This window comes from Corvus moneduloides, chromosome 11, assembly GCF_009650955.1.
Source record: "Corvus moneduloides isolate bCorMon1 chromosome 11, bCorMon1.pri, whole genome shotgun sequence".
Taxonomy (NCBI): domain Eukaryota; kingdom Metazoa; phylum Chordata; class Aves; order Passeriformes; family Corvidae; genus Corvus; species Corvus moneduloides.
The window spans coordinates 12,233,622-12,261,007 of record NC_045486.1 but is presented as its reverse complement, the minus strand read 5'-3'; the positions used below and the strand labels follow the sequence as shown (position 1 = coordinate 12,261,007).

General features: G+C 41.9%; 2 protein-coding genes across 4 annotated transcripts in view; one reads left to right on the top strand and one right to left on the bottom strand.

Annotated features, from left to right (window-relative positions):
- Positions 1 to 14,752, bottom strand: part of KBTBD12 (kelch repeat and BTB domain containing 12) — a 33,141-nt gene extending 18,389 nt beyond the window's left edge. Inside the window, exons 1-3 of the mRNA XM_032120955.1 lie at positions 13,545 to 14,752; positions 12,329 to 12,599; positions 9,020 to 9,170 (exon numbers count right to left, since the gene is read on the bottom strand). Of these exons, the coding sequence (XP_031976846.1) occupies positions 9,020 to 9,170; positions 12,329 to 12,599; positions 13,545 to 14,614 (1,492 nt within the window). The 5' untranslated portion in view covers positions 14,615 to 14,752. The remainder of the gene's footprint in view (positions 1 to 9,019; positions 9,171 to 12,328; positions 12,600 to 13,544) is intronic.
- The window catches only part of MGLL (monoglyceride lipase), a 100,915-nt gene that overhangs the window by 2,436 nt on the left and 71,093 nt on the right, over positions 1 to 27,386 (top strand). The gene's annotated exons all lie outside the window — the stretch shown is intronic.

Here is a 27,386-nt window from a genome sequence, read left to right as displayed (position 1 = left end):
CAGGGAAGGGGAGGTGAACAAAATGGCCCTGAACTTTTCTAGAAGCATAATAGTTGTTTATTTCTTACTGTGTTTTTATTGTAAATTTCTAAATAGAGTAACTGTGGGGCAAGGTAACTTCAGAAAGAACACAGATAATCAGGTACAAAACTGACACAGCAGTCAGTGACTTTTTGCAAAAAAACCTCACAACCATTACCTGTTAGTGAAGACATTCAGTTGCCAGTCCAGGGGATCCACCACCAAACATTTTTCCTGTATAGTTATTAGAAATGTAGCTTTTCTATTGGTGCATCTTTTCAAAAATGTCAGAGCTACTACATGTTTTCAAGCATTTATGAAACCTTCATGGGGTGGTTTAAGCAACTTATATTTAACCTCCTTTAATCCTGTCTTTATCAGAGACAGTCCTGAAGGTACAAAATATCTCTATTTTATTTAAGCCCTGCACAGATATTCCAGCTAAATCCAATTTCATATTCAATTTACAAGAACAAAAATAAGTTCTCAACAAATAGACAGGAAAAAGGAAAAAATCAGAGGGGAGTAAAACTTAATTTTCAAGCTTAGAAAAAGAGCATTCTGGAAAACAAGAAATCACGAACTTCAACCTCCTCTCCTAAAGCAATGCTAACACTGAAATGTAACAAACAAAGGAACTGAGGATATCAGACTCTCTGAGCACTGCTTTGCAGTGTTCCCAGATGCAGTAGCTGAGAATTACTCCTGTGAGAAAATGTATTTCTTCCTCTATGGAAATGGATGTCTCCAGACTCTTTCCAAAGAACCGAATAAAAAAATCAGCAACAACAACAAAGTCTCAAATTTAAATGAATTCACATCTACAACCAAGTGAAGGAATCTCACATTAACCAGGCTATTCATCATCCACAGTGTATATACCAGGCAAAACTTCAAATTGGCAGGAAAAAACCCCTTGCTGTGTCAGACAACTCTGGCCTCTGTCTGCTCCATCACTCAAAAATCCAGATCACCCTGTCCCACTGGCTTCTTCATTCAGATTTATGAAACCATTAGGAATGCAAGTGGAGACGTAGGGGACTAAAGTTAAGACCACGAAGATTGTCTTTAGCTCAGGTTCTCTGGATAGAGCAGCAGAAGAACTGAGCTCATGTTCTGCTCCTACAGGAGCCTCTGCATAAAGTGGAGGAGACTTTTAGGGAGCTAAGGCAGGATGCAGAAAAGAGGGCATAGGGGTTTATGTAATTTGAGGGATATTCTTGTGCCAAGTGATCCATCAGCAGCGTGTGGTGTACTTGTGATTGTGCCTTAAGCCACCCAGAACTATAGATGGGGTCAGTAAAACACACCTGCTGCAGTCACAGCCTCCTGGGAGTCCCAGCAGGTGTGCCAAGGGCAGCAATGCCTATTTCCATGCCCATGGTGTGGGGAGGGTCCCTCATTAAGCCACACCCATGAAGAGCAGGTAAATTCAACCCCACCCAGTTCAATTCTCTGCCCAAAGCCCAATTATGTGTCCTTTGTGCAGGGAAGATGGATTTCTCACTGGGAGATTTGAACACTTCTGTCATTATCACATTGATCACACCAGAGGATTTAGTCCCAGAACTCAGTCTTCCCTTCCCTTATGAACACATCCTTTCAACACTTTAGGCTTTTTACAATATGCACTTTCCCTAGGAGGTATTTCAGATGCCTCTGAAGGACTAAAAAATTCCAATGAAGCCACCTTTGTGTTCCCCAGCCCATTAATGCTTGAGAGCTTTCCATGTCACACTTGGATGAGTCTTCAATCAAACATATTTTCAAGGGCACTCTATAAGCAGTGGTTCTAATGGACTTTAAATTTAACATGAAGCTCCATTAGTAAAATAAATATATAAATAAAATACATGATCTTTATTAAGAAGTCAGGATAAAGAAGACAAGCCTTTGATGCAAGAAGGCAGGGCAGGCGATGTGATTAGCACATCTTCAGCATTTCAGTGAGGCACGGTTCTGTGCCATGCTCTGCCCACACACTGCTCGTAGCTGGCTGAAAGCAAAGCACCCACCTTGGGCTGGGGTCAGCTGCCTCTCCCTTACCCCGTGCTCGTTTGAGAAGAGCAAATGTAATTTAGAGCCACATCAGCCCTAATAACAGCATAGCCTTCCAGCACTTGGAATGTGTAAGTGACGGCGAAGTGGTGAAGAGTCACTGGAAATAGTTGGTTCAGCAGGTGCAAAGGCAAAAACTGGTTTAGGGATCTCTGAGTATTTCTATAGGAGTGAGCCTGACAAGCAGTTGAGTTCCAAGAAACAGGGAACATTCCAGCACCCACCGACTTCACCCGTGTCCCCAATACAAAGCGGGCACTGCCACAGAGCAATTACACTTCTAAGTCACATCCACACCGAGCTCTTACGGAATTAAATTTGCCAGGCAGCCAAGTCCAACAAGGACAATTTCTTTTCCTCCAGGAAAACCACACAGATGTTAAGTCTAGATTGCTCATTGCACAGACAGGATGGTTGAACAAAATAACTCCTACAAGGTGGCTGGGGGTCCACACAGGGCTGTGCTCCATTGAGACTGGCTACTAGATTCACACCTTAGTGCTCCCCTGCCAACAGACGTCTGAAATTAGACATACACTGCTGTCTCTCAGACAGGGCAGTGTATCAGGGAACAACAAGAGCAGAGCTGTTTCCAAAGGGAAGTTGAGGCAGGTCATGAGCTCACCGTGAGGGCACAGCTCCACAGAGCCTGAGACAGGCAATTGCAGAAGGTCCTACCAGCAGCTGTCAGGCAAAAAGGCAAGGAAGGAGCTGACCCCTCAGGCCTGTGTTTAACAGATGCTCCTGGACCTGTGGGCAAAAGGGGTGGGTGGAGGTCCCAGGTGATGCTGCTCAGGATGATCAAGACCTGTTAGTGCCCTCAGGGTACTCACTGTTATTCTTTATCCTAAAACTGAGTCCTCAGATCACAATACCAAGCAATGTGTACTCTCACTAATGCCTCTTTGAATTTTTATCAAAGGAACCTGGGAAATGGGTTAAAAAAAAAAAAAAAAAAAAAAGTGACTCTTCAACAAGCAAATTAAATCCAAGCTTTGTCTCCTGTAATTCATTATTAAATTGATCTCTGGAATGCACAATGGATTTAATAGTGCTAATCTCTTAGGTAACATTTCCGTTCATTACCAGCACTCAAGCTGAGTCTCAGCAGTTACATTTCCCTCTCACTGTCTGCTAAGCAGGGCTGCATAGCTGGTGTCTCAGAGAAATGAGGGAGCCATAAACCAGCTCTGGCAGGCACTTCCAAAGATGAAACTGAGGAGCACTGTCAGCCTTTGCTAACCCAGAGCACAGCAGATGAGGCAATGCAGCTCGTAGAAGACATGAGGCCAAAAGATTGATTAGAAGCAGGGCTGAAAAAACAGATGATTGTCTTCCTAAACATGGTCAATATTTCAGATACAGGTCCTTCTTTTCTCATGAAATGCCTTTTCTAATTCCCTTTGATAATTCTTAAATGTGTAGAAAGCAGTTCCAATCTCATCTATCAGACCAATTATTTTGCCTATTTTTGTTCCTCCCTGCACATGGGTGCTTTGGAGGCTGTTGCACAGGTATAAAAGCTCAGAATCAGACCCATAAGCTGCTACTTGTCAGAAGTCCAAAGCATATTTATAAATAGACATGTTTATTTTAAAAGAAAGCGTTATTCAAATGCACAGTTAATACTCAAGCATGAAAGCTAAAATGTCTCCTTCCAGCTCCTCCTACACACACTTTCTTTTCCAGAGAGACCCCGAAGTACATATTCAAATAAGTATTTTATGATCAAGACATTCAGTATTTAATTGAACTTCATTTAACTGTTTAAAACTTTTAAAAGAAGCTTTCAGCAAGAACCTGGGGGGAAAAATCCCCAAGTTGTAAGAGGTAGGATGCCAGTCTGAGGAGGATAAACAAAAATTCTTTGGCTCCTAAATCTTCCCTAATAGGATTTCTCTTTTGAGTCCTTCAATACGTTATTATTTATAAAGCAGGAATTATAGAGCATAAAAGCAACACATGGTTAAAGCTGTCACGGTGATACAACATTTTTTTACCAGTGACCTGTATTTCAGAGACAGTAGTTCTACTGAGTGTGTTTTAACATAAGTAATGAATATGGCGTTCGAATGCATTCGTTTGGATAATTTTCCTAATTTGTATGTTGGCTGTGATAAGTTTTCAGAGAAGTAGCTGGAAAGGATATTTTTTTAAGTGAGAGATTAAAATGCATGACCTTAAATAGAGCCCTCCCATCTGGTTTTCTTCCAAAAGTGTCTCAATTGCCTCTGTCATTAAGAACACAATACTGCTCTTTCTTGGGCTTTCCAACGAATATAGTTATGTTCCTGGGAAAATATGAAGAGAAAGAGCTGAGACCAGTGAAAAGAGATGAATAGGAGAAAGGATTTTGAGCCTTAGGAAATGCTGTTCATTTACTTATGAGGATTATGTATGGTGTATAAATAGCATGAGATTCTCTAGGAACATTACACAACAAACAGACAATTATATTGCAGGACTGCTGATTAAGACACACGGTACAGGTTCTTGAACAATGCTATTACTCAGACCAAAAACTCTGATCTATTTCTCATTTTCCTTCCATCAGTGTGACTCTAGAATAATTCTGTTTAAGTCATTAGGGTTTTACATACTGGAGCTGGCAATTAGGCTGGGAAGGTTTTTGGACAGTGACTATGTACTCTGTGCTGTGCCAATAGGGCTTTTCAGAAATTAACACTTCAAAGGCTAAGCATCAGGTTCTGATCTGGGTGAGAATAAAATGAGCCTGACACAACACAACTGCCATCAGCAGGCTACTTACTAGAGATTTACACCTACATGGATGAGAACAAAAATTAGACTTGTCTATCAAAGAGTCTGCTTCTGCACCTTATTCAAAGCTAGTATTCCATCGATTCTTTCTGCTTCGTATTTATGATAGAAATTGCATTTATACATCACAGACATTAGAGAGGATCACTTTTCTCTGCAGTGATTTTTCATTTATGCTCTAGAGTCCCTCGATGTGCTGACACCTGTGTAAGTTGTACAGGAAGACAGAGATCCAGCTGGAAAGAACTGACAACCTTACTTCATTTAAAGACTTTGTTTTCAAGACTTGCTTGAAAGAAATCTCATCTGTCTGCATCACTACTTTATGTGCCCAGCTAGAACTATCTCTTTATTTCATGTTTTTGCTCCTGGGAAGCAGGGTGTGGTCCTCCAGGCATACAGAAGATATCTTGCATTTACCTGTTTCCACCTTGCCTCCCTTCCTTTCCTTCCTCTACCTGCAGCAGCCCCCAGTGGATCTCCTTAGCCGAGTGCAGACTGCAGGATGCCTGTGGAGATGATGCACTCCAAAAGAAACAAGAATGATAGGAGAAGTGGGGGATACCTGTGGGAACCCAAGCAGTGCTATTCCATGCTTCTGAATGGCCCCTTCACTGAGTGCCCCCTGACTGGGGCTGCACAGGAGCCCATTAGATGTTAGATGCACACACACTTCACCTTTAGGAGCGGGGAGGGTATCAATAGCAAGGGTAGAGACTCAACAGAAGTCTCTCTCTCATCTGTAGCATAAAAGCTTAGTCATTATGCCTGAGCTACCTCTGAGACCACTACATGAGAACAACCTACGAGCTATGATCCTCTTCAGAACGTGTCTTTTTGCACAAATCACCCTTGACAGCATCTTTCTAGACTCCCAGAGTGCCCAACACGCCTTATGAAGCAGGGTGCTGTCTGAGGGATCCACACCTTTGGGGAGCCTGCAATGGTTTTACTACCCTCATGACAGTTGCTATTCTTTGCTCTGTCACTATCAACCTCCGTTCTTTCCATTCCCATTCTCTCCTGAATGTCATCTGCATGATCAAGTACCACATCAGCCAGATTAGGAGCACTTTCACTGCCTCCCTTTCAATGCCATGAATTGCCCGTTCCCCCGGCCGGGGTTACCATCTCAGCTGTGTCCAAGGGGGAACCAGACCCACCTCACAGCCCAGCAGCCTGAGAACTCACAAGGTAACAAGAACCTGTCACCACGGATAAACCATGGAATGCAGCTTTTCTGTGTGAGGATTCATTACAGCTGGCAAGTGTGAGTTTACAGCTGGAGATGAGGCCACATGTGGTATCTGCAGAGTAAGGTGCCAGTATCATGTCTGTATCACTGTTTCCAACCAGAGTTCATTTGGAAATTGCTTCACCACTTTGAGAGGTCTTGGAAAATTCTTTAATCTCTCCACACAGTTTTCAGACTGTGATGGTTAACATTTAACAACCATGTTGTATTCTTAATTTTAACAGATAAATCTCTATTTCCACCCCTACTCTTACAGGTGGATTTAAACCAGCATATTCAAAGGCAGAATTTGTTGACAAATCATTTTTGGCTCAGTGTCAGGCCTGTCTTTCAATTAAAAAATTAGTTGTAATATTATTTGACTTCCTAAGAAAACAAGACTTGTGCAATTCTTCTCACTATATGTGTGTTCTCTACCTGCATTTACATTATTTTCTCTACCTTACATAGCTGTTGTGCCTGTTGGCCAGTTTCAACTAAATTTTGCAGATTTATGGATGTTAAAGTTCTTACAAGGTTTGTGAAAACTGGCAATGAGGAGTTTGTGAAAGCAGCCCAGACCTAGGTCAAAATGTCTTCTCTGCAACTACTATTCCTGCTACCTGATAGTAACTCATCTGTGTCTGCACTTGCTGCAGTTACACCTTGAGTGGGAAGAGCATCAGAAGAGGCAGGCTCAGAAATATAATGGTAAAACCAGCCCAATCTTCCTAAGAAATCTGGTCCTTGGAGCAGCGTGTGAGCTTTGTTACCCTTGTAGAAATTGCAAGCAAGTTTGTCCATTACAGTGAAATTACCCCAGATTTACACTGTCAAAACTGGGAACAAACACTGCCTTTATGAATGTTTAGTTAGACTTAGTAGCAGGAGTGAAGGGTCCAGTGCAGCAAACTGTTAATCTCAGCATTAAGTGCATTGGTTCCCTTAGGAATGGGCTCAAATAAAGACTGCCATGGGAAGGTGTGTGAACCAGCAAAGTAGTGGAGACAGAGGAAAACCCTGTTACCACCCATGTGCAGATCAGACTGTAGCAAAGATTTTCTCTCACACACACACAGAATTATTGGTATTGGCCAGCAGGTAAGAAAGAATTCAAGTTAGTGTTCAGCTCCCTGAATACTAGCAGCACTGGCTGCTACACATACAAAACCAAGGCTTTCTATTTTTTAACATTAGCAAAATGCTTCTGAAGGTCCGTGAGACCATGAACTTTCCTCAATGCCACTTAAACAGGCACTTTCCAGATTTAAGGCTGTGTTTTGTGTTCAATCGGTACACTTCATTACTGTAATCACTCAGATATGCTTCTTGCTTTGTGAGATTTTGAGGGAAAAAAATGGATGCAGTTTTCCCCATTAGCCACTCATTTTCCTTGTGCCAGTGTCAGGCTTGCTGTGAAGAGGACTGTCAAATTTGTTTTATCACATGCATCCCAAGGCGGCTCCTTTTTTTTGCTCCCTGACTCCCTGTGTCATCACAGCCTTCGAGGTCTTGATCTCAGAGCACTTCTTACTGAAACGCATGAGTGCTGCTGTTCTCTTCCCAGCTATTCCAGCTGCTTCTGCTGCCCCATTAGAGCATCAGTGTCAGTATAAATAATTATATATATTTAACCTTTTACAAAGCATGAAGTCTCCACATTTTCAAAGCACCTTTGAACCTGGGCAGCCAACACTCTCATTATTTAACAGCACACTGACATTCTCTATCACTAACCTTTGACAATAATGACACGGCTTTCTGTTTGCAAAACTCTTTTCCATATGGGCTTCTTTCACCCTTCCTCCTGGTTCTGCCTATGAGCCTCTCTCAACCCACATAAGATAAAGAAATTGCTCTAAAAGAAGACAAATGCAGCATTAAAGCCACTTTCCTCTTCTGCTTCAAAGACACCTTTCCTGCATCCATCCCGTGCAAAGCACTCTCTGTATTATGTTGCAGGAGCAAACTCTGCTTTATCCCTGGTGTTTAACAACCCAGACAAAGCCAGAACACCCTGATACAGGAGGTGTATTAAGTTGATAAGACTGTATTTTTGTGTTCACTTTGATAAGCTTGTAAGCAGGGGTAGTTTGAAGCAGAAGGGATTGAAATGTCCTGAGGTACTGATGTGATTGCTGCTTTCTTCCTGCCTAAAGCTGCCCGTGAGACCACGGGAGCATGGAAGGGCATGAATCACTCACAGCCCACCTGTAGATTGATTGACTGGATGAACTTTTTTCCCACTTCTCCAAGAACTTTCCAGTCATATATCTATGTACAATAAGATTTCGGGGCAAAAGATTTTGGGGTAGGTAGGAGGTTGTTGAACTCATTTGCACAAATTATAAAACTTTTGGTCAAAGTATTGTTTTGAAATAAAAACCGAAAGGATTCAACTGAAAATTGACAAAAGGAAATATTTATATTTTTTTAAAAATGCACTGTGTTGAGGTAGGTGGAAGAGAATAATTCACTGAGTTTTATCAGGAAACACTCATGATGTTGGTTTTGGGAAATCCAAATTTTCTTTATCCTTATCCTTTCCTTCACTGTGCTGCATATGTTCCTTAGCATTTCACTGCTCACCTGTGAAATGGTGCTTACAAGGCTTCTCTACTCACCTTTAAAAATTCATTATTTGTGACACACACTGATACCCCAAAGAAAAGTATCTTAAAAAGTGAAGTACCTTTGTTGCACAAATCCAGAACACTAAACATCACATAATTTAATCTACATAATTTACAGAAGGAAGAAATAATGTGGGGAACAAATAACTTTTGAAAAACACTCTCCATTTAGTACGAGGTACTTTGTCCTACAGTACATCACAAAGGGTGAGATATTTCACTTCACAAAGGCAAATTGCTGGAAAGAAGAAAAAGTCATGGTGCTATCTGTTAAGAATCTTTTTCCTCTTACCCAAGACATAAATCTCCCCGTTGACTACGGCTGTGCTGAAGCGGTACTTGGAGAACTTCATTGGAGCTCTTTCCGTCCATTTGTCTTGGCCCGGGTCGTACCGAAACGTTCTGTTACTTAATCGATCCGGCTCCTCGTCAGGCAGATCCATCTGTATGAAATATGACAGCCATGTAATAATACAACATTTGGAGCCCTCTGCACATGCCTGCAGGCAATTAATCACAGCAGACAGCTCGGCAGATAAATAGCATAAACACATCAATTACAGCTGCAGGGGATTGCACTCCCCAGGGTTTAACAGCACCCATGGCTGGTGGCTGGGAGTCCACTGGAGAAGGCAAGGGAATAAGTGGGTATCTATATCCTGCAGCAATAAAGCCAAGGATTTGGGTACTAACAGTACATTCAGGGTTAGGGTTAAGGTTCCCAGCTCTGGAAGAACATATCCCTACCACAAGGCTGCTGTACAGTCTTAATAATAATGAGGGAAAACCACTTCATCTTCTTTTCCCTGCTAAATGTTGAAATCTCTTTCCACTATTACTCAGGCTGTACTGTGAGTCTCAGTCAGGTACTTTGCTGGCCTTTCTCAGGCCTACGTATATTTCTCTCTATCTCTGTATGTCTATATCTCTATATCTATGTATCTATCTATGTCTATTATCCTAATAAACATATGCATGTTTATTTAGTCAGCCGAAGCACAGTAATGTTCAACAGCTGTAATTTCAATAGTTTTCATACTAAGTTCCTAACCCCCTCACTATATCTTTGCTGCCATAACACTGTTTTTATACTCACTCCTACTCCTCTTGTTCTCTCTAATCTTCTTTCCCCTTCTCTGCCTGTCTTATACAATGCAGGGAACTCAGAGGCTGTTTTCTGGGTATGACATCCTTGAATGTTAGCAGTGGGATGTGGGGGGAGGATCCTGAAATATTTTGGGATGAAAGTTTTCACATAGAGAGAGTGAGAAGGAGAGAAGTACTTTGCTTGCTTGTGATGGTGTTATATGTGTCCTTGTTTTTCTTGTTATTTTTCTTTCCCAAAAGACCTTTCCAACACTAATGTCATGAACAAGATAGTAGGAGGCAAACTACAGAGTAAATATATAGCCCCTTGGTTATTCCCTGTAAGTGCCTGGGGCTTGTTCTTTCTCTGTGGTAAGTGTGAAACACTAATTTATTCACTGAAAGAGGGGTATTTGAAAGCTGTGTATTTTCAGCACAGACTAAACATGTACTTAGGAGAAGACACCACTTGACGTGCTGTAAATTCACAGCCAACCTCATTTTTGTGGTAACGTTCTCCTCGGAGTGTACCCTGTGCTCTCTGTGTACAGAAAACATAACTTCCTGCAGCCCTTCTCTGTGTCTCAGGGGTCTGAAATCTTCCTCTCAGCCTCACCAAACACTTTCTTCCATTTTAACAGGTCCCAGTTACAAGGCTGGGTTACTTCGGCCTCAGAGACCAGACCAAAGCTGAGCAGAGCAGCGCTGCTGTGAGCGAGTCCTTGCCCTCTTAAGCTGTCATTTTATGTCCTGGCTTGACTTTGTCTTGTCTTGTTTCAATTACAAAGCCTGAGTGGGAAGGGAACATGTATTTATCCCTGTCCTGTAATGGACACGTGCATTTAGGGCACTCTGTCAATGCTGTCGTTAGTGTTTGTTCAGGATTGACAGAACATTCAGTGCTGCTCCAGCACAGGGACAGCCCCTGCCTTGGCCAGCTCATTTGCTTTCCCAGTGCAGCTGTTGTAGCCCCACATACACAATCACTGCATCTGACAGGGGGAAGATAGATGGTACCAGAAGAATTCAACACTCTGCAGTGCTAGTCTTAAAGCACTTTTTGGAGAACTTTAGCTAATTTATTCTGGTCTGCTCAGGTACGGCATAATCTTACAAAACTGTGGGTTTTGATCAACTGCTGTTAATCTGCTCATCTCAAACCTATTTATATATAAAATCAGACTCCCATGCATTGTTACTGATAGTGCTGGTAGGCAGGTATCCACTTAAGGTGTTTTTTTAAAAATGATTCTTGACTCAATATTCCTGACTTGGGCTTCAAAGTCACTTTTCCCTCTCACAATATGTTCTGGAAAAAAGCCTAACAAAGCTGATTGTCTGACTTGAACATCTATCTTTGTTATATGATATACCTTTCTGTTTGAGTTTTTTTACTGACAGATTGTTTCTACATTAAGTGTTTTTGTACTTTAGTTCTTTAAATATGAGATACCCTTGCACAGTTGTTTCTGCATCAGAAATATTCTCTGATCTTTCTGCTGTGTCCTTGGGGACTCCCTCACTCAAAATATCCAAAGAGGTGGAAGTCTTGTTAGCTGAATGCATCTCACTTTTAAATACTTTGAACAGTAATTTATTTCAAGAGCTCAGAAACCATTGAGTTGTTATGACAGTTTGAACATATTGCAACGAGGATTACAGATGCTCCACTTCATTGTCAAGTGAACGTGGGGCTTTTTCCTGAACACTCAAATTTAAAATTCACCAAGCAGTACATAAAAGTGGGCTAGATTCTTAAAGAAAGATATTTGACACTGGGAGCAACTGGAGGGAGCAATCAGTGCCCCTGAGATCCAACTTCCTTGTAGCATAGTTCTGTATAATCTCTCTACTACTGAACGTGTATCTGTGGCCCTGCTGAAAATCCCTGTAAAAACTTTACATGGCCAAGCAATGCAACAGAAACAAATAAATGGATTGGTTAAAGGACTCTCTTTCCCAGAGAATGCTTTGACTTTTCATTTAAAATGTAATGTAATGAAAATCAAATAAATTAACTTTAGTTAACCAGGGAAGCTTCCCAAGAAATCGAGGTGAACTTTAAATGTCATATGTAAATCTGAAGTCCCTGTCCCTGAAGTGTACCTGTGTACACGCTTTTTGAAAACAGGGCACAGTTAAGGGTCCCTGTATTATTAAATAACATTAGTTACTATATCTAATAAAATTAAGAGGATGGTAAATAAGAAATAGAAAGGCTGGAACCTATAACGACAAAGGAGATGTATTTTAAACGCTTGCCCACTGTCCACATCTCTGTGCATAAAAACTGCCCTCCCTGAAGTTGGTGTTTACGGTGAGGATGGCATAGATGGATATTACTCCTCTCCAGCCTGTTTAATTTTCCTACAAAATAGGTTTAATCAGAGGAATGTGAGCGATTTATTCTTCTCTTATCACTGATGCAATTTTCCCATGCAAGAACCACTGTAAAATTACACAACACTGCTTGTTAGTGCACAAAGCAAACAAAGTAAATGGCACAATTCTCAACCTGTGGTGTCCATCCACCCAGCACGTACAGCTTGTCCTTCACTGTCACCACCATGTGGCAGGCCAATGGCACTGGCAGAGGCGCCGTGCTCCTCCAGGTGCCTTGCTCCACGGAGTACTTCTCCACACAGTTTGTGACCAGATACTGATTTTTCACTTTCATTTGCCCTCCTATTATGTAGAGGTCGTTGTGGGCAGTGCCCAGTGCGTAGAGCTCACGGAGCTGGGTGGTGCACAGACTGTGCCAAAAGTGGTTTCCTCGCTGGTGGTATCTGTAGGAAAATCCAGAGTTGTAAATGCCCTCGTTCACCCAGGTCCCATCAGCCTTTTTGGAAATGTTACCCACTTTAATCGTCAGTGTTTAACTCGGTACAATTAAAGAGGAGCTCTCTCCTTCACAGAGAAGTTATAAAATTGAGCCCAATATTTGCAAGATCAAGTAGTTTTAGTATGAGGGATCCTAGACATCCTTTCAAAAATATTTGACCCTAATTAAGGTAAGAAGTCACTTATTTCTGCATGTGCTGCTCAATCACAGTTTCTGCTGAAATTAGTGGGAGCAGTGAGAGCTCAACACTGCTGAAAATAAGGCCACTTCACCTGCCTCAATATGGATTGATTTGATCAAATTTAAGCATTTGCATTTGAAAATGCTGTCACCATTTAAAAATTCTATCTTTAATCCAGGAAATGTCTGGTTTTCTTTAAAATGTGTGCATCTGAAAAAAACATGAGTAAAAACAGAGTGAGGTTTTAGAGCTGTCTTATCTTTAATCTATGAAGCACTATCATCAACATCAACAGAGAAGCATGTTTTCCCTGTGTTACTGGGCTCATTGGGTCGTTCACTTGGCTCATTTCCCCCTGCTAATGACCTAGAAAAGAAGTATCGAAGGAAAATGCTGAGATTTGAGTAAGGACAATATAAAACCCACTTGCATTGATCTAATGGAGCTCGTTTACACACAGATACCACAAAAGTAAACCCTCATTCTTTCAGGAGAAGAGGCATCAAGATTTGGTTGTATGTATATAGCTCAGTGCTATGAAAATAAGTTGTGACAAAATTGATTAAAGTAGTCAAAATCTCCAAGAAAAAAAGTTTAAGTAAAGAACGCTTTGTGTAACAGTCTTTTTTCTTTTTTTTTGTCCCCAGGGACACTATATAGATTTAAATTTTTTAAATAATTAGGGGATTTCTGACAAAGGGTACACACCTATAAATTTCAATGTTCCTGGTCCTTTGTCTAGACATTTTGAGGGCACTTGCCTCGCCTGCCACAATGATATCATTTTTCTCAGTGACAACACCGGTGCAAACACACCCTAATCCCTCTCCATACTTCGGGGAGGAAATGAAGTAAGTCTTCCGTGTCACGGGAGCGTAACAAAAGCTGGCATCTGCATAGCTGCCATGCCTGGACCTGATGCCAAGGGAGTTGTTGCCGATGCAGAGCAGGAGATCCGTAGTCTCCATGCCATATCGCAGGCTGAGGGAAGGGTGGCCGGATAGCTGGATGGTTTTCAGTGCTTCCTCGAACATATCATTGCATTCTGAATTGCACAGAATCATTGTGTTCCTTTTCCGGGCTTCCACAAGAAAAGAGGGGCTGACAAGTACCAGTCTCACTTGCTTGAGGAGCTCAACAAGGTGTTCTGAACGTGACTTTCTGCTGTGCTTGACCCATCTAATGACGAGGTCCAGAATGCTCTCTTCCCTGGAAATATTCAGATCATCTGATTTGATGAGAGTCATCAGCTGCTGGAATTCGACCTCTAGTATTTCCTCCTGCAGGCTCACCTCAGCAAAATGCTGGTACAAGTATTTCCCCGCTTGGTCACATAAATCTTCTGCCCCGATGTGGTTTGCAAAGTAGTAGATGCCCACACAGTTGGAAGCATCCATGTGGTCCATCATGTACTTCTGGCACATATTGCAAACCTCTTCCATCTGCATGAAGTAGGCAGCCAGGGCGACGGTCTGCACGTTGTGGCTACTGAGGCGCAGCTCGGCGCTGTACATGTAGTGCAGGAGCACGGACACGCTCTCGGCGGAGATGTCGTGCAGCACCACTTCCCTCTGCGTGCACTCCGTCAAGCCACACGTGAACATGGCTTTGAAATAGGCACTGAAGGCAGCCAGCACCACCTTATGGCAGGGGAATTTCTCACCTTCTGCAACCAGCACCACATCGATTATCTCTGCTGATTCTTTCATTCTCTTTACTTGCTCCAATAAAGTCAGGCTATGGCGCTGCTTTCTCTTCTCCTCAGCCTTGTGATCCATGGTTGATCTCCAAACTTCCTCTCTTTAAATATCCTCAGAACTCAAGGTCTTCATTGGGAATGTTTCTAGAGATAGAAGCATAATATTGTCCAATAAGAACAAACTATTTGGCAAATGAATATTGCTGTAAGTATCTAAAGTTAATCATCTGTGGGATATGATATAAATCAGTAATGCATAAAAATTGTGTAAAAATATGATGAGGTCTCAGGTTCAAGGCCTCCAAGACAAAATATAAGAAAAATCAACACTTCAAATGACCTTCAGCATTCAATACCTATCCCCAAGTTTTATGATTATATGAAGAAAATTACAGGCTTCCCTTCAAAGCAGACTTTTTCCACTGCCTTCTCTCTCTTTTCCCTGATCCTGATTCAGAGCCTGTAAAAATTGAGCTGAGAGAGTCAACACAATGTTGTGGGCAGAGACAGCTTTTACCCCCAAAGACTGGTAGTGAAGTGGCAGGAAGCAATTTGGTCCAACTGGTCAGATTCTTTACTCTCTCACTCCAAAGCATAGGTCACTGGTTTCTACAGAGTTGCTACTGGTTTCCTTTGGAATAAGTAAAGGATCAGTAATAGAGGCCAGCCTTCAAGCTGTCTTCCCTCTTCTCAGCAGGGTGTTTATGTGCTGCAGATTCACAGTTTTGGTTCCACTCACTATAAGCTCAAAGGAGATTTTAAATTAAAGTGTAATTATTAACATACTCCCTCCAGGTTTATTTATGGGGGGAAAGGGGGGCTTCAGGGTCTCATTTCTGTTTGGTTTTTGGTTTGGGGTTGTTTTTTTTTTTAGGCAGATCCTTTAGTGAATCTCTGTCTTTCAGATCAGGAAGCTGCAGAATATGAGATACAGGTGTAGAATTTCAGTGGGAGAATGACATTTACCATCACTTGAGGGATACCAGTCCTTATCACAGTTTTTGGCTGTAATATGGTAATGAGACAGTTCTGCTTTAGAAATGCATTAAGGACTCATGAATCACCAGTACACGAATAAGTCCTAAAGCTGTGGTAGAGCCATGTTTGAAACACATTGTAAACATGCTACAAAGTGCTTAATGAGACAGTTAAAATGAGTAACATTCCTCACCAGCTTAAATATTTGCAGGATCAAGGACTTGTATCACAGATTGAATTGGTTTTCTCAAATCCTGGCAGCACAAAGAGAAGTCTTAGTTTCAATAAAGAAACATGTATCAACATAAAAAATGAGTATATGAAATACTTTGAAATTCCTCTAAAGGTATTTTTACAAACAGTCCAGATTTTTCTACAGATTTGGATAGCTATATCTTTAAAAATATTATAGTTACTTCCCAGGTGGAAAGGAAATCTACAGCTATATCACCAAACTCAAACCTACTCTTTTAGCTGTTCAGTTCTTTTTGGAACTAGTCATCATTCTGCAAGTTAGGTAGATTCCTCACTTTGAGTGCTAAATTAAAAGCCAAGCATGCTTGAAGATTGGCATTTCCTTGATTTGATCAATTCTTTACATACTCCAAATATGGAACCAGAAGCAACAAATCTAAGAAATGAAACTGGGTTATTACCAGATTTTAAAAATGGATTTGGAAGACTAAACATTAACGTCTGGATGCGGGCCAAGCTCTGAGCTCTTCTTATGGTACTTTTAAAATTCAATCAAAACAGTAAGTTTAGTATAAAAAAATACAGAGATGGTATTTCAAAATCTAGATTTTTTTTTTTTGCTGTCTCTTTTGAAATTAAATACTGCATTTGAGAAAACATAGGCCTTAATCCTGTATCAACTGCCTCTGAAGCAGTCTTTACAGTCAGTAGAAGCCTTTCATGAGATAGGAAATGTTCTTTTTTAATCCTACGTGACTATTAGATGGACAGTTTATTGTTTTTCCCTTGTGCTATTTTATCACCTATTTGATCTTCACTGCATTTTGATAAAGGAACCTCCCTATATCTCAGAGATTATGCTTGCCATCTCAAAGACCATAAGCACAGACATCTTAAAGAAGATGAGCTGTAGTGTCTTGAACCAGATTGTTCATCTCCAGCTGTATGAAAGTGTTAGTAAGTACCAACAAGCCCCAATCCTGTTTCACAATCTCACTAATCATGACTTTTCCTCCAAAATTATCAACTTCTCTCCTTTCTCTTTTGTGATGCCAGAATTTCATGCACCCCCCAGCTTTTCTATAATGGTCAAAATGTGCATTTTTAATGTAAAGAACAAGTGAGATAATTAACCACCATCATTTTCCCCGCACTTTTGTACAGCTCAGGAAGAAGCTGTGTGTAGAACTGAGTTATGATTTCACTTCCTTTGCTGGTCACCTTTAAGCTTTCTTTCACTCTTAATTTCACTTTCTTAAGAGCAACACCTTGTGATTACACTGTTCATCAGATTTATGAATTTTGAGGTGTTCATACCAGTGATTAGCATGTGTGGCACAACACTCTCACAGCCATCTCCTCTCTTCCATCAGCCAGGCCTCAGCAAGAGCAATGTTGAGGCAAAACACAGCTCATGCCATTTATGTGCTACTTGAGGCATTAAGGGTCTGATGGACAAGTCCCACACCCACTGTCCAGGCAAGGACGGGCAGTGCCCATCTGCACCCCGGGCAGGTGTTCTCCTCTGCCACCCTCAAAGCTGCTGGGTCTGCTCTGGGCATCGTCCCCAGGAGCAGCAGCAGGACTGCCCACAGCCTGGGAGCAGGAGATGGAGTGGCCCCGTTCTGCTGGAGCTGCTCCATGCCCAACCACCACCTCATCCTGTGCCAAGAGTCTGCACCTTCCAGGCAGGATCACTGCACTTCTCCAACCTGTCTTCACCCACCTCATTAAGCTCTGCAGAGCATCGCTGCTTCCCCGGGCAGAGCTGTGGAAGAGTGTGGTCACCTCAGACTTCCAAGAGGACAATATTCACTTTTCCTTGTCAGAACACACCTTCTTTATCTCTGTGCTTTGACAGCACAGCCAGCTCCTGACTGAACTGTACTCAACAAAATCGTGCTGTTGACTTGTATGTGAGTCTACTTTCTGCATTCTGTAGCTAAGGAAACTGAAGCTAAAAGGTTAAAAAGAAAACAGGATTAAAACCCAGGGGTGAAATCCTTTCATTAACTTCAGAAATTCATCCCTGTGCTTTAGATGCAAACTTGTCACTTCCCTCGTGGCTTTTAGCAGTGTTTAGGAGAGGTCATTGGAAGGATATTAATATTCTCCTTTATATTACTGGAAAGATTGTTAAAGGGTAATAATGAAATGGTGCTGCTTTGCTTTCCCTCTGGGTTACAGAGAGAAAAAGATGGTACATTGATATTAAAAGAGAGGATAAGTGTGATACAAATATAATTTGCAGCGAGACATGGCTCTGAGATTGTGTCATAGGCTGGGTTGTCATTATAAAACTTTCAGTGCAAGGTTCAAATCCTTTGTAATGTCAGCAGGAGCTAAAATCAGAGTTAATGCCTTATTCAGAATTTTGGGATGTTTTTTTCTTCTATTCTGAAAAATGGATCCAGGTGCAAACCTTCGTTGGATGTTACTTTATTTCAGAGCTGGGCTATTAATTTTCCTACAGTTCTGGCTACTACTTTAATTTTTATATAAACCATTTAGTTAGTCTAATTTAACGTTTTCTTTTTTGCCTTTGTGCCATGAACCTTATGAAGAGCCATATATAATGGTATGCAGGAGCTCCAGCATACGCTTTGCAAGGCAGTAGTGTGCTGCATGAGCAGTTTAAAACATAAATAAGCACACTGCTGTGAGCTCAGCTCTCCAGCTTTTATGAGCCTATCAAACTATAAATAAATGCTGTCCTCGATTCTCAGTTACACTGCAGGCTCTTTGAACTGCCCCAGTGCAAAGGGACTGTAAAGCAGATGGAAGTAGCTCACCAGGAATTTCCCCCAACCTCTGAGGGGAAAAAAAGCTACCTTGTAATTAGAGACATTATTTTGTCTGTATTTTTTGTCTGGGACATAGATTTTTCTTGTCTTTTCCCAGGGAATCTGCTCTTTCCATGCCGTGGTGGGAGGGTGGGAGCTGCAGGACCTGGCCCAGCAGAGGTCACAGCACCCAGTGTGGGGGGCACCTCCTGCATCCTCCTCTTCCTCCTCTGCTTTTTTTTTCTTTTTCTTTGCCTTAATGAGGCTGCCCTGCCTTCAGCCTGCCTCCCTTCAGGTGCTGAAAGGATCAGAGTTCAATCACATCAAAGAACCAGTGCCTCTGCCTATGAATTATTTGTGCTTTCTTTGTTACCAGTAAGCTGAAAAGCAAATCTGTTAATTGTATGCATTATGACATTTGGCTGACAGCCACAGTGAGGCAGAAATCAGCACCCAGATGATAATAATGTTATAATCTCAGGGTTTAATTATGAAGGCTGTGCTGGCATTTAATATCAAGATTTTAAACCGTGCAAAAGATCTCACAGTGCTCGAAAAGGGCAAATAATAATGCTAATCTTGATACAAGGAAAAGGTATAATAAGATATATAAAGGAAGCTTCCAATGAATTATAGATGTTCCTATATCTATAGGATAATGGGAATCATTCTCTTAATTCTGACACCTGGAAAGATGCCAGAAGAAATTATTATGTGATTGAATTATAAGGATTTAGAGGGTAACAAGGTGATAAAAGCAGTTATAGCACCTATTTATCAAGAACAAAATGTGTCAATCCAATCTAATTTTCTTCATTTTGTCAGGGATAATAGGGGATAAATTAGATACTTTGTCTTAAGCCTACTGATATGGTCCTACGTGATATTATTGCAGACAAATTGTCATAAAATCCACAGACTCAATCAACATCAGTAAGGTGCCCAACTGGCTGAAAAAACAGATTCAAAGAATAGTTATTGGTGGTCAGGCTGGGAAGCATCTCTAGTCCGTGGCTGGAGATCTATGCTGAAAAGGTCACTCACAGTTTCAGGGAACACTTACTTTCTTGCTTTAACTCAGATATAATTTCTTGGATTAATTTCATCCATTCTGTCCAGATAAAATATACAGGCTTGTGGCAGAACATTAAGTGGGAGAACAACCAATTCTTTTTAGGAAATTTATGTTCATATGGGCATACAGGTAAGTGTCACTAAAAGATGGTTCTCTGTAACAATTATACATTTAGTGCTTGGATGTGTTTCAAGTATCACTGTATCTACCAGCAGCCAAGGTACCTTTCTGGATGTTTTCCATAGTCAGTTGCCAGTTACTTAGAGAATTAGGATTTTCAGGCTTTCAAAAGCATCTAATTAAGTTAAAAGCCCAGCTCCCGCTTTAGCTCACAGTGCAATGTAGGAACCGAAGGGTCTGCATCTTTTAAAGGTAAAACTTCAGACTTAAATAGCTTAGGGAGTTCTAAAAGATTTGCCAGATGATGGGGTTACCTTCTATTAAAGTTATAGAAAGAACCCTCCTTGCTCAGCCCTCTCAACCTCCCAGCATCAGCCCCATAGCAGGTACAGTTCAGGTGATCTGAACTGATTTACTCCTGGCAGGGAAGGAGGAATTTTGAGGTTTTGAAACTACAAACACTACAAATCAAATGACATCATTGGCCCACATAAGATAAAGTCTGACAATCCTTCTGAAAGAGATTTTAACTGTTCTTTTCCCTCCATCCCTGTGGCACCTTGTTTATTTTCACATGCCATCTGATACCAAGGAGCCCGAGTCAAGGCACTCTGAGGTCTCACTATATCCAAGCACCACAGGCCAGTTCCTGCTGGATGTGCTGCTAGGCAGGCTCGTGGGAGCTTTCTTAGCTGGTTACAGTCTGCAGGTGGTGCAAAAGGAGGCTCTCAGTGCAGGAAGACAGGCTGCTGACCTACAAGCTGCTCCTGTAGATGTAGGCAGCTGTGGCAGAATTGTGTTCCCCTGTGTGCATCCCTGCATAACTGCTGCTCCAAGCATCCCACTCCAGCACAGCCTGCAGTCATCTCCACTCAGACTGCAACAGACACAGCCTGGCCTTTCTGCAGAAGCCTCATTTTCCTTCTCATTTCATTGCTCTTAATTTAAAATATAAATAAAATGGGACTCAGCAATGTTCTCTGGGCTGGAAGAAACTTTGTACCTACCAGGGAGATTTTTTAAGCAGTCTGCAAAGCTTCAAAAACTGTGTTTGGGAGCATGATTGACCATTGGAGACCTGAAGATGCTTTGATCAGTTTTCAAAGCCTCTGGGTAGTTTATGATTCTGGAAAGATTTGACAGTTTGAGCTCCGTTTACTGCCAAGACAGAGGCCTAGATGTGGGATTGGATTAATATTGATCCTATCTCAGCAAATACCAGGCATATTTTTTTTCTTTAAACTGTTATAGATTCATGAAAAAAATCAAAGCAGCTGGAAATGAAAGACCCTATGGGCCATCGTTTCGAATATGCCTTCACCTGACTTAATCTTGCTCTGGCTCAAAGCTCAGTGAAGTCAGTCAAAAGAATCCCACAATTTAAGTAGAAAATTGATGCAGCTCTGTTAACAAACAAATGCCTATGAACAAATCCCAGTCTGAGCCAATTAGGTGCATTAATTGTATGAGAATAGAAGCTAAAGATATACATACCGAGCCCATTTCTTTTACAGTTCACATATGCAGATAATTTTTCTTACATATAAAAACCAACTGAAATGGCAAGGTGCTCATTCACAGAAGGAGGATGCACAAGATTTTTACAATGACAAATGCCAGCAGAAGGAAAATGTATTTCTAAAATGCATTTCAGTAGCTCTTTAAGCAGCCTGACAAGGGCCTTAAGGGTTTCTCTTTTTGCATTTCTCTAAATATACTGGTGAGTATAGGAAAGGCTCACTTTCTGGAACAGTTCTATCATACAGTGTAAACAGGACTGTATCACAATTAAAAGAAACATTATTTAATAACTGTGCAAACTAGGCTATCTTTGCATTTTTACAACAGAAAAGAGTGTGAACTCTAATTGTTAATATTTACATAATTCTGGAGTGTGCACCCCTCTGGCGAGCAAATGCTAGTATGCAAAAACTTTAATAACCCCATCACTCAGCAGTGAAATTAGAATAAAGCACAAATTGTAAACCCTTCTAACTTGATGTCAGCATTCCAGTAGTTACTGTTTGAATCCAAACTTATCATTGAATTTCTCCAGTTCCAATTTCAATCACTACCAAGCAAATATCTGGGTATGTCCACATTCACAGAAAGGAAAATTCAGAGCAACCCATGGCAGCAACACAACACCACCTCCAAAATGGCCCCTGCACTGACACACACATTGAATACCTCCTAAATCTGCTATCTCCACTGAACCCTCATATTGAAAATATTCATCCCTTTGATGGCAGGCATCAGTCCCAGGCACATACAGATACCCAGATGGAAGAAGCAAGAGTTTCTCCGAGCTTCCTATCTGGAAGCAAGTCCAGATGTTTGCAGGTTTGTGGAGTATTCAGATCACCCCGCCATGCACAGACGTCAGGCACTGAAATTTCTGCATCCACGGGCTGATCCTGTTTCCACACTGCTGACAAACCCCATTTAGCTGCCAACAGACCCCAAGTTAGATGTTGATCAATGGTTCCTGTGCTAACTTTGTAATGAATCCCTTACACTTCCTTTGTGAACTGGACAGCAGGCGCTGTAAGGAACAGAGATAGCTCAGTTTTGGCACCAGCAGTGGGTCCTAAAGCCTCCTCCCCCTGCTGCTGCCTTGCAGCTGGCCCTGTGTTTATGCTCCTCTGCAGCACCTTTAAGGGTTCCCCAAGAAAAACATTCAGGTATCCCTGCCCACAAGTTTCCCACGCACCCAGCAACCCAAAGCAAGCTTGGCCCTGGTGATTCCACATTGCCCATCTGTCCCAACACCAAACACCCTTCCCTTTCCTGTTCCGAGTGCGGATGGGATTTAAATGTACCTTTCCGACGCTGGGAGCAGCAAGGGCCTGTGAGAGTGCATGGGAGAGGGAAGCAGAGCTCTGACACAGCAGCACAGAGCTCCTGGTGAGCAGTGAGGTGCCAGGGCTATAAATAGCCTGCACTGGGCTCCTGGCTGGGATGAGGAGCTGCTCTAATGTCAGGCACAGGGGCACATTAGGACGCAGCCGACTGGCGCTGGTGCCATTCTCCTTCCCCCTGTCCGTGTGCTGCCTGCCCTGCTGCAGGCCATGCACTGTGCCAGGGAGCAGCAGGCTCTCCTCTGGGGTGGTGCAGCCACAGCTGGTGTTGGTGACCACTTCAGGAATCATGTCCCCCACAGACCTTGCACAGAAGAGGGCACATCTCTGGGTGGCAGCTGTTCCTGGGTGGCTGGAGCAGTTCCAGCATCAGAACACCCACCTGCGTCTGAGGCCTGGGTACCCAATCACAGCAGATGCTGTTGCTTCCTGACCCTATCCAAGTCATTCCCAAAACCAAGGCCACTGTCTCCAAAGCTGATAGAAATTTTCCCAAACTAATCCTCCTGCCCTTTTGTTAGACCACCAAGAGCTGAAGCTGTACACAAAAAAAGGATTGCTGACCAAATTGAAGTGTTATCTGTATATTTTACAGCTATCTTCTTGTTTGTGCTGGTGTAGATCAGAAACAGATCCACTAAATTGGACCAGAATAGTGGGGCTCCACTGATGTACATCTTGTACTCTGAAAATTAAAGAGGAACAGAGAGGACCATAATACACTATTTTTATTTCCATATGTTTAAGCAAAGATGGAAAAAAGATTAAGCAGTATTTAGGGTTATAAAATAGATTAATGTTGAGCCAATACTTTTGGTTGAGAAAGACATTAAGGGGTTTTCAGACTGTTCTTTTTAAAATGGCATTAATTTATTTATTCACCATACTAATTGGTTGATTGATCGTAATAGCTTCTGAGAAAATTGAAAATTAAATGTATTTCCTTACCTACATTTTTAGTCTGATGATTTTATTACACAGTTTTTCTAAAAGCCATAGAGGAAGTGTGCAGAAACGTTCAACTGCTAATAGCAGTTTGTTGGGTTTAGAGGGAAAATTAAAGTTCATCATTTAAAAAGCATATTTCATAGCATTTGTGAACAAAACTAAGAAAAAAAATCCCAGTGATTAAAGTTTATTCATGTCAGAGAATTCGATAGATCAGATTATAAAGAAATATATTGTCTAAACTCCCAGACTGTTCTTATTAAAAGTTCAGATTTATCTTAGAAATAAAAATACCCAATCTGATACCACAACTTTCACAGAAGCCAAGATAGAACGGTGCACTGGTGAAATGCCACAGCTGTGACCAAAATGGATATATCCCCTAAATTGCCCTGTTCTCCTCTAACTTGGAACAATTTATAGTATGGTGCTGCTTAACAATGGAGCATTTATGTAGTTAATTTTATTTAGATGAAACCAGTCCTCTATCATAACAATAATCATGTTTCCTTTATGGGTGCATTTCTTCTGATAATTTCTATAATGAGCCTGTTTCACAAAACCACTAACACTAACACTTTTAAAGCAAATTTCTCTTTATTGCTCATGAAATTCCGAGTATTTCTCTTGTGCTTCATTGAATTAACTGGGACACCCTGTCATGCAGTGGGGCAACCCCCAGGCACTTCATGATGTCACAAATGGAGTGTGTGCCCCCCATATTTTTGCTGGAATTAAAAGCTTTTAATGCTGCAAGCCAAGCCTGTTTTCACCTTCTTCATGTAATTAAGTCATAATCCTTTCTTTCTGATATCATTATCTGTTGTCATGGTGATTTTTATTATAAAAATGAATGGCTGAGATGTGGGCGAAGACAAGTTTTTCCTGAACTTTGTTAAGTTAATGCCAAAGGGAAGAGTATCTGTGATAACAAATGTTGAGTTTTTAGCTGATCTTTTAGCACAGTGTATTTTAAAACAATGAAAAGGAGTAGGCATCAGAGACAGAAAAGGCACATTTGATGCAAATATATCAGTGTTTAGGAAATATGTGTTGAATTTAATGTTTTAGAACAGTGTCTGCATGACACCAGTCATACAGTACATTCTGGTGCTGCAGGAGCAAAGACATTCCTTTCTAAATCTCAACTGATAGTGATTCACTTAATGGCAAAATAGCACTTTTTAAAGGAGAAACTCTGACCAGTTTCCAGGTGTGTGTTCATCACTGTCCAGACTTTGAGAACAGCTACACAACAGTCTCACTTCACCCAAAAGCAGGACACCTGTTCTGGTGGGTGGGTGCACACAAAGTGTCCGTGGGTGAAGCTTTGCTGTGGTTTGCCATGAGCAGGACCATGAGCCACAGTCAGTTCTAGCTGAACTTCAGAGGAGACACACATCAGCTCTGTTAAACTCTGGCTGGCATCAGGACAGGGTTTTTCTTTTCTGCCACTGAAACATTGCAACTGAGGTTCTGAGCTGAACCCATCTCCTGTGTCGCTCTTGCCATGGTTCAGAGCAGAACCTCATTCTCTGCTGAAAAATACCATTAAATGATGGCACATCATCATGGCTCATGAGAGGAGACCCTCATGCTTGGTCACTCCATGCCCATGGGTGCCTCCCCAGCATGGCCATTGCTCTTCCCATCTCCCATCTCAGCAGTTTCTCAGGGCTCCTCAACCTCTTTTCCTGGAGAGTGAGGCAGCCTCTGGTTTGCCAGCTGGTACCTCAGGTTTGCTTTATTTCCCACGTGAGTAGTTCTGGCGTGTTCATTCACCCACGTGGTACCAGCCGTGTGTGGAGGTGCCTCCAGGCTCAGCCAACGCACCGGCCGATGGCACCGGCACCGCTCATGCCACAGCTGCTCCCTGCTCCCAGCACATCCTGCATGGACAGCTTTGGCATCTCCTGGCTGGGCAGAGAGCCCAAGTGCCTTCAGCCCTCAGAGTGGGTGTGGACCACATTACAATGGTTGCTCTACAAAGGGTGCTTCTTCCATTTGTTGTCAGAACCAGTAGGGATATTTCAGTTATCGTCTGTATAAACAGTGCCTGTTCGGATACATGGGGAGAAAAAAAACCCAGAAATACAGAGATTTCAAGTTTAATTGTATTATCTATTCTCTTATGCCAGTCCAGATACACTACTGATTTGGGTTTCTTTTTCTTGGGGTTAGTGTTGACCTTTAGAGTAGACCAAGGGCAATCTCCAGCTCGCCTGTGACCACAGGTCTGGGAGGCAGCACCCTGCAGCCCCTCTGAATTGAAATCTCTTTCTGGCTCTGTCAACTGATTCCCAGGTTGCCTGATAGATAATGTGGCATGCCAGCCACCCGCTGCTTTTCCATTTAAATAAATGAGAAAGTTGTGGTTAAATTAACACTCCAGCAGAGGTAATAAGGACCAACTCAGCAGCTGGCATGATGTATGCAAATTGCAGTTTCACACATTAGGAGCTAGATGTTGCTTAATTTGTAGGTCTTTCTGTCTTTTAAATGAAACAGCCTCCATCAAGTTAGGCAATCTTAAAACAAAAGGCAAAAGAAACCCCCAAAGTCAACCACTCACCAGTGCTTCTAACTGCACCTACAGTTTTTCTTCTGCAGTTTTCCTCCTGAGCCCCAATAAACAATTATTACTGAGTTACACTGCACTGCTGGGTGCTTTTAGGCAAAATATCTGCTGATTTCCAAAGGACAGCCTGATTAAGGAAGTACTGCCAGCCCTTTGGTATAAACAGAAACCTCATTTAATTTGCAGTGGTGCCACAATCCAGAGGCTCAACATCCATCAGGGCTTTCTCCTCTGGAAATGAAACTGTAACAGAGCAAAAGAAGAGCTGTGATAGCTGCCAGTTAATCAGACAGCAGGAACAGGCTGATAGGAGAGCCCTTTTTCTCCTTTTAGATCAGTAGAGATGGGAATGGATATGCAAAGAAGCATGTAACTGGATGGGGTTTTTGGAAAGGTTGGTGTGTACATTAGTTTTAATGCTCCTTAATCTCTCTAAGAAAATTATGGATGTAACTGTGTTAGAGTCAAAAGATTTCTAAATGGACACCAAATCTGAAACTCAGTCAGGGAAGTGCATCCTCAGAACAGCAGAACTTGGGGCTATTATGGCCACAGAAGATAGGAATAATTAATGTTCCTCAGTGTGTGCTCTGTGAGAAGAAGCAAAATATTAAAACACTCTGAATGAAATTTTAGCTGGCTCAGAAATGTGCAGCCTCTGGATATAAGGCTAAAAAAATACTTGAAACTCACACAGTCTTTTCCAGGTTTTATTCAGAAAGGCAGAGGTTTCATCCTAAAACAAATCCCATCGACATGATTTAGGGATTTGCCTGTCCTTTTTGCTCCTCTGACTTATGTGGTCAGTTCGCAAAAGCTATTGCTACAGGTCTTTGAGTACCTTTGGAGGAGATTCTCTTTCCTCTGCTCTTGTCACCAACCCCTCCATGCTCTATTCCTGTTCCTGGATGTCATCTTCTTAGCCTTCACCTTACCTAGGGATACCTTAGTGGCCCCTGGCATCCCATTAACAAAGAAATAATAGGAACATGCCCTGTCTAGTCATTACTTGGCTGCAAGTGTTGAAACACACTCTCACAGGCAAATGCAAGATTAAAAGCCACAATGAATTTGTGGACCAGAAACACTTAGACTATAACCAAAACACAGGGTCTGAGAGTGATTCCCAGTTCTCAGAAGTGAATGCATGGTCAGGCTGGTTTCCAGCTCCCTGCTGCAGGCAGAGCTGGCAGGTACCTCCTCCCCATCGCTCTGACTTCTCAAGGAAAGGAAATCTGAGCAGTCAGGTGGGAGGAGAGCTGCAGCCTGCCCTGAACTGAGCTATTGGAGACAGGGATTGAGGGGAAAGTCCC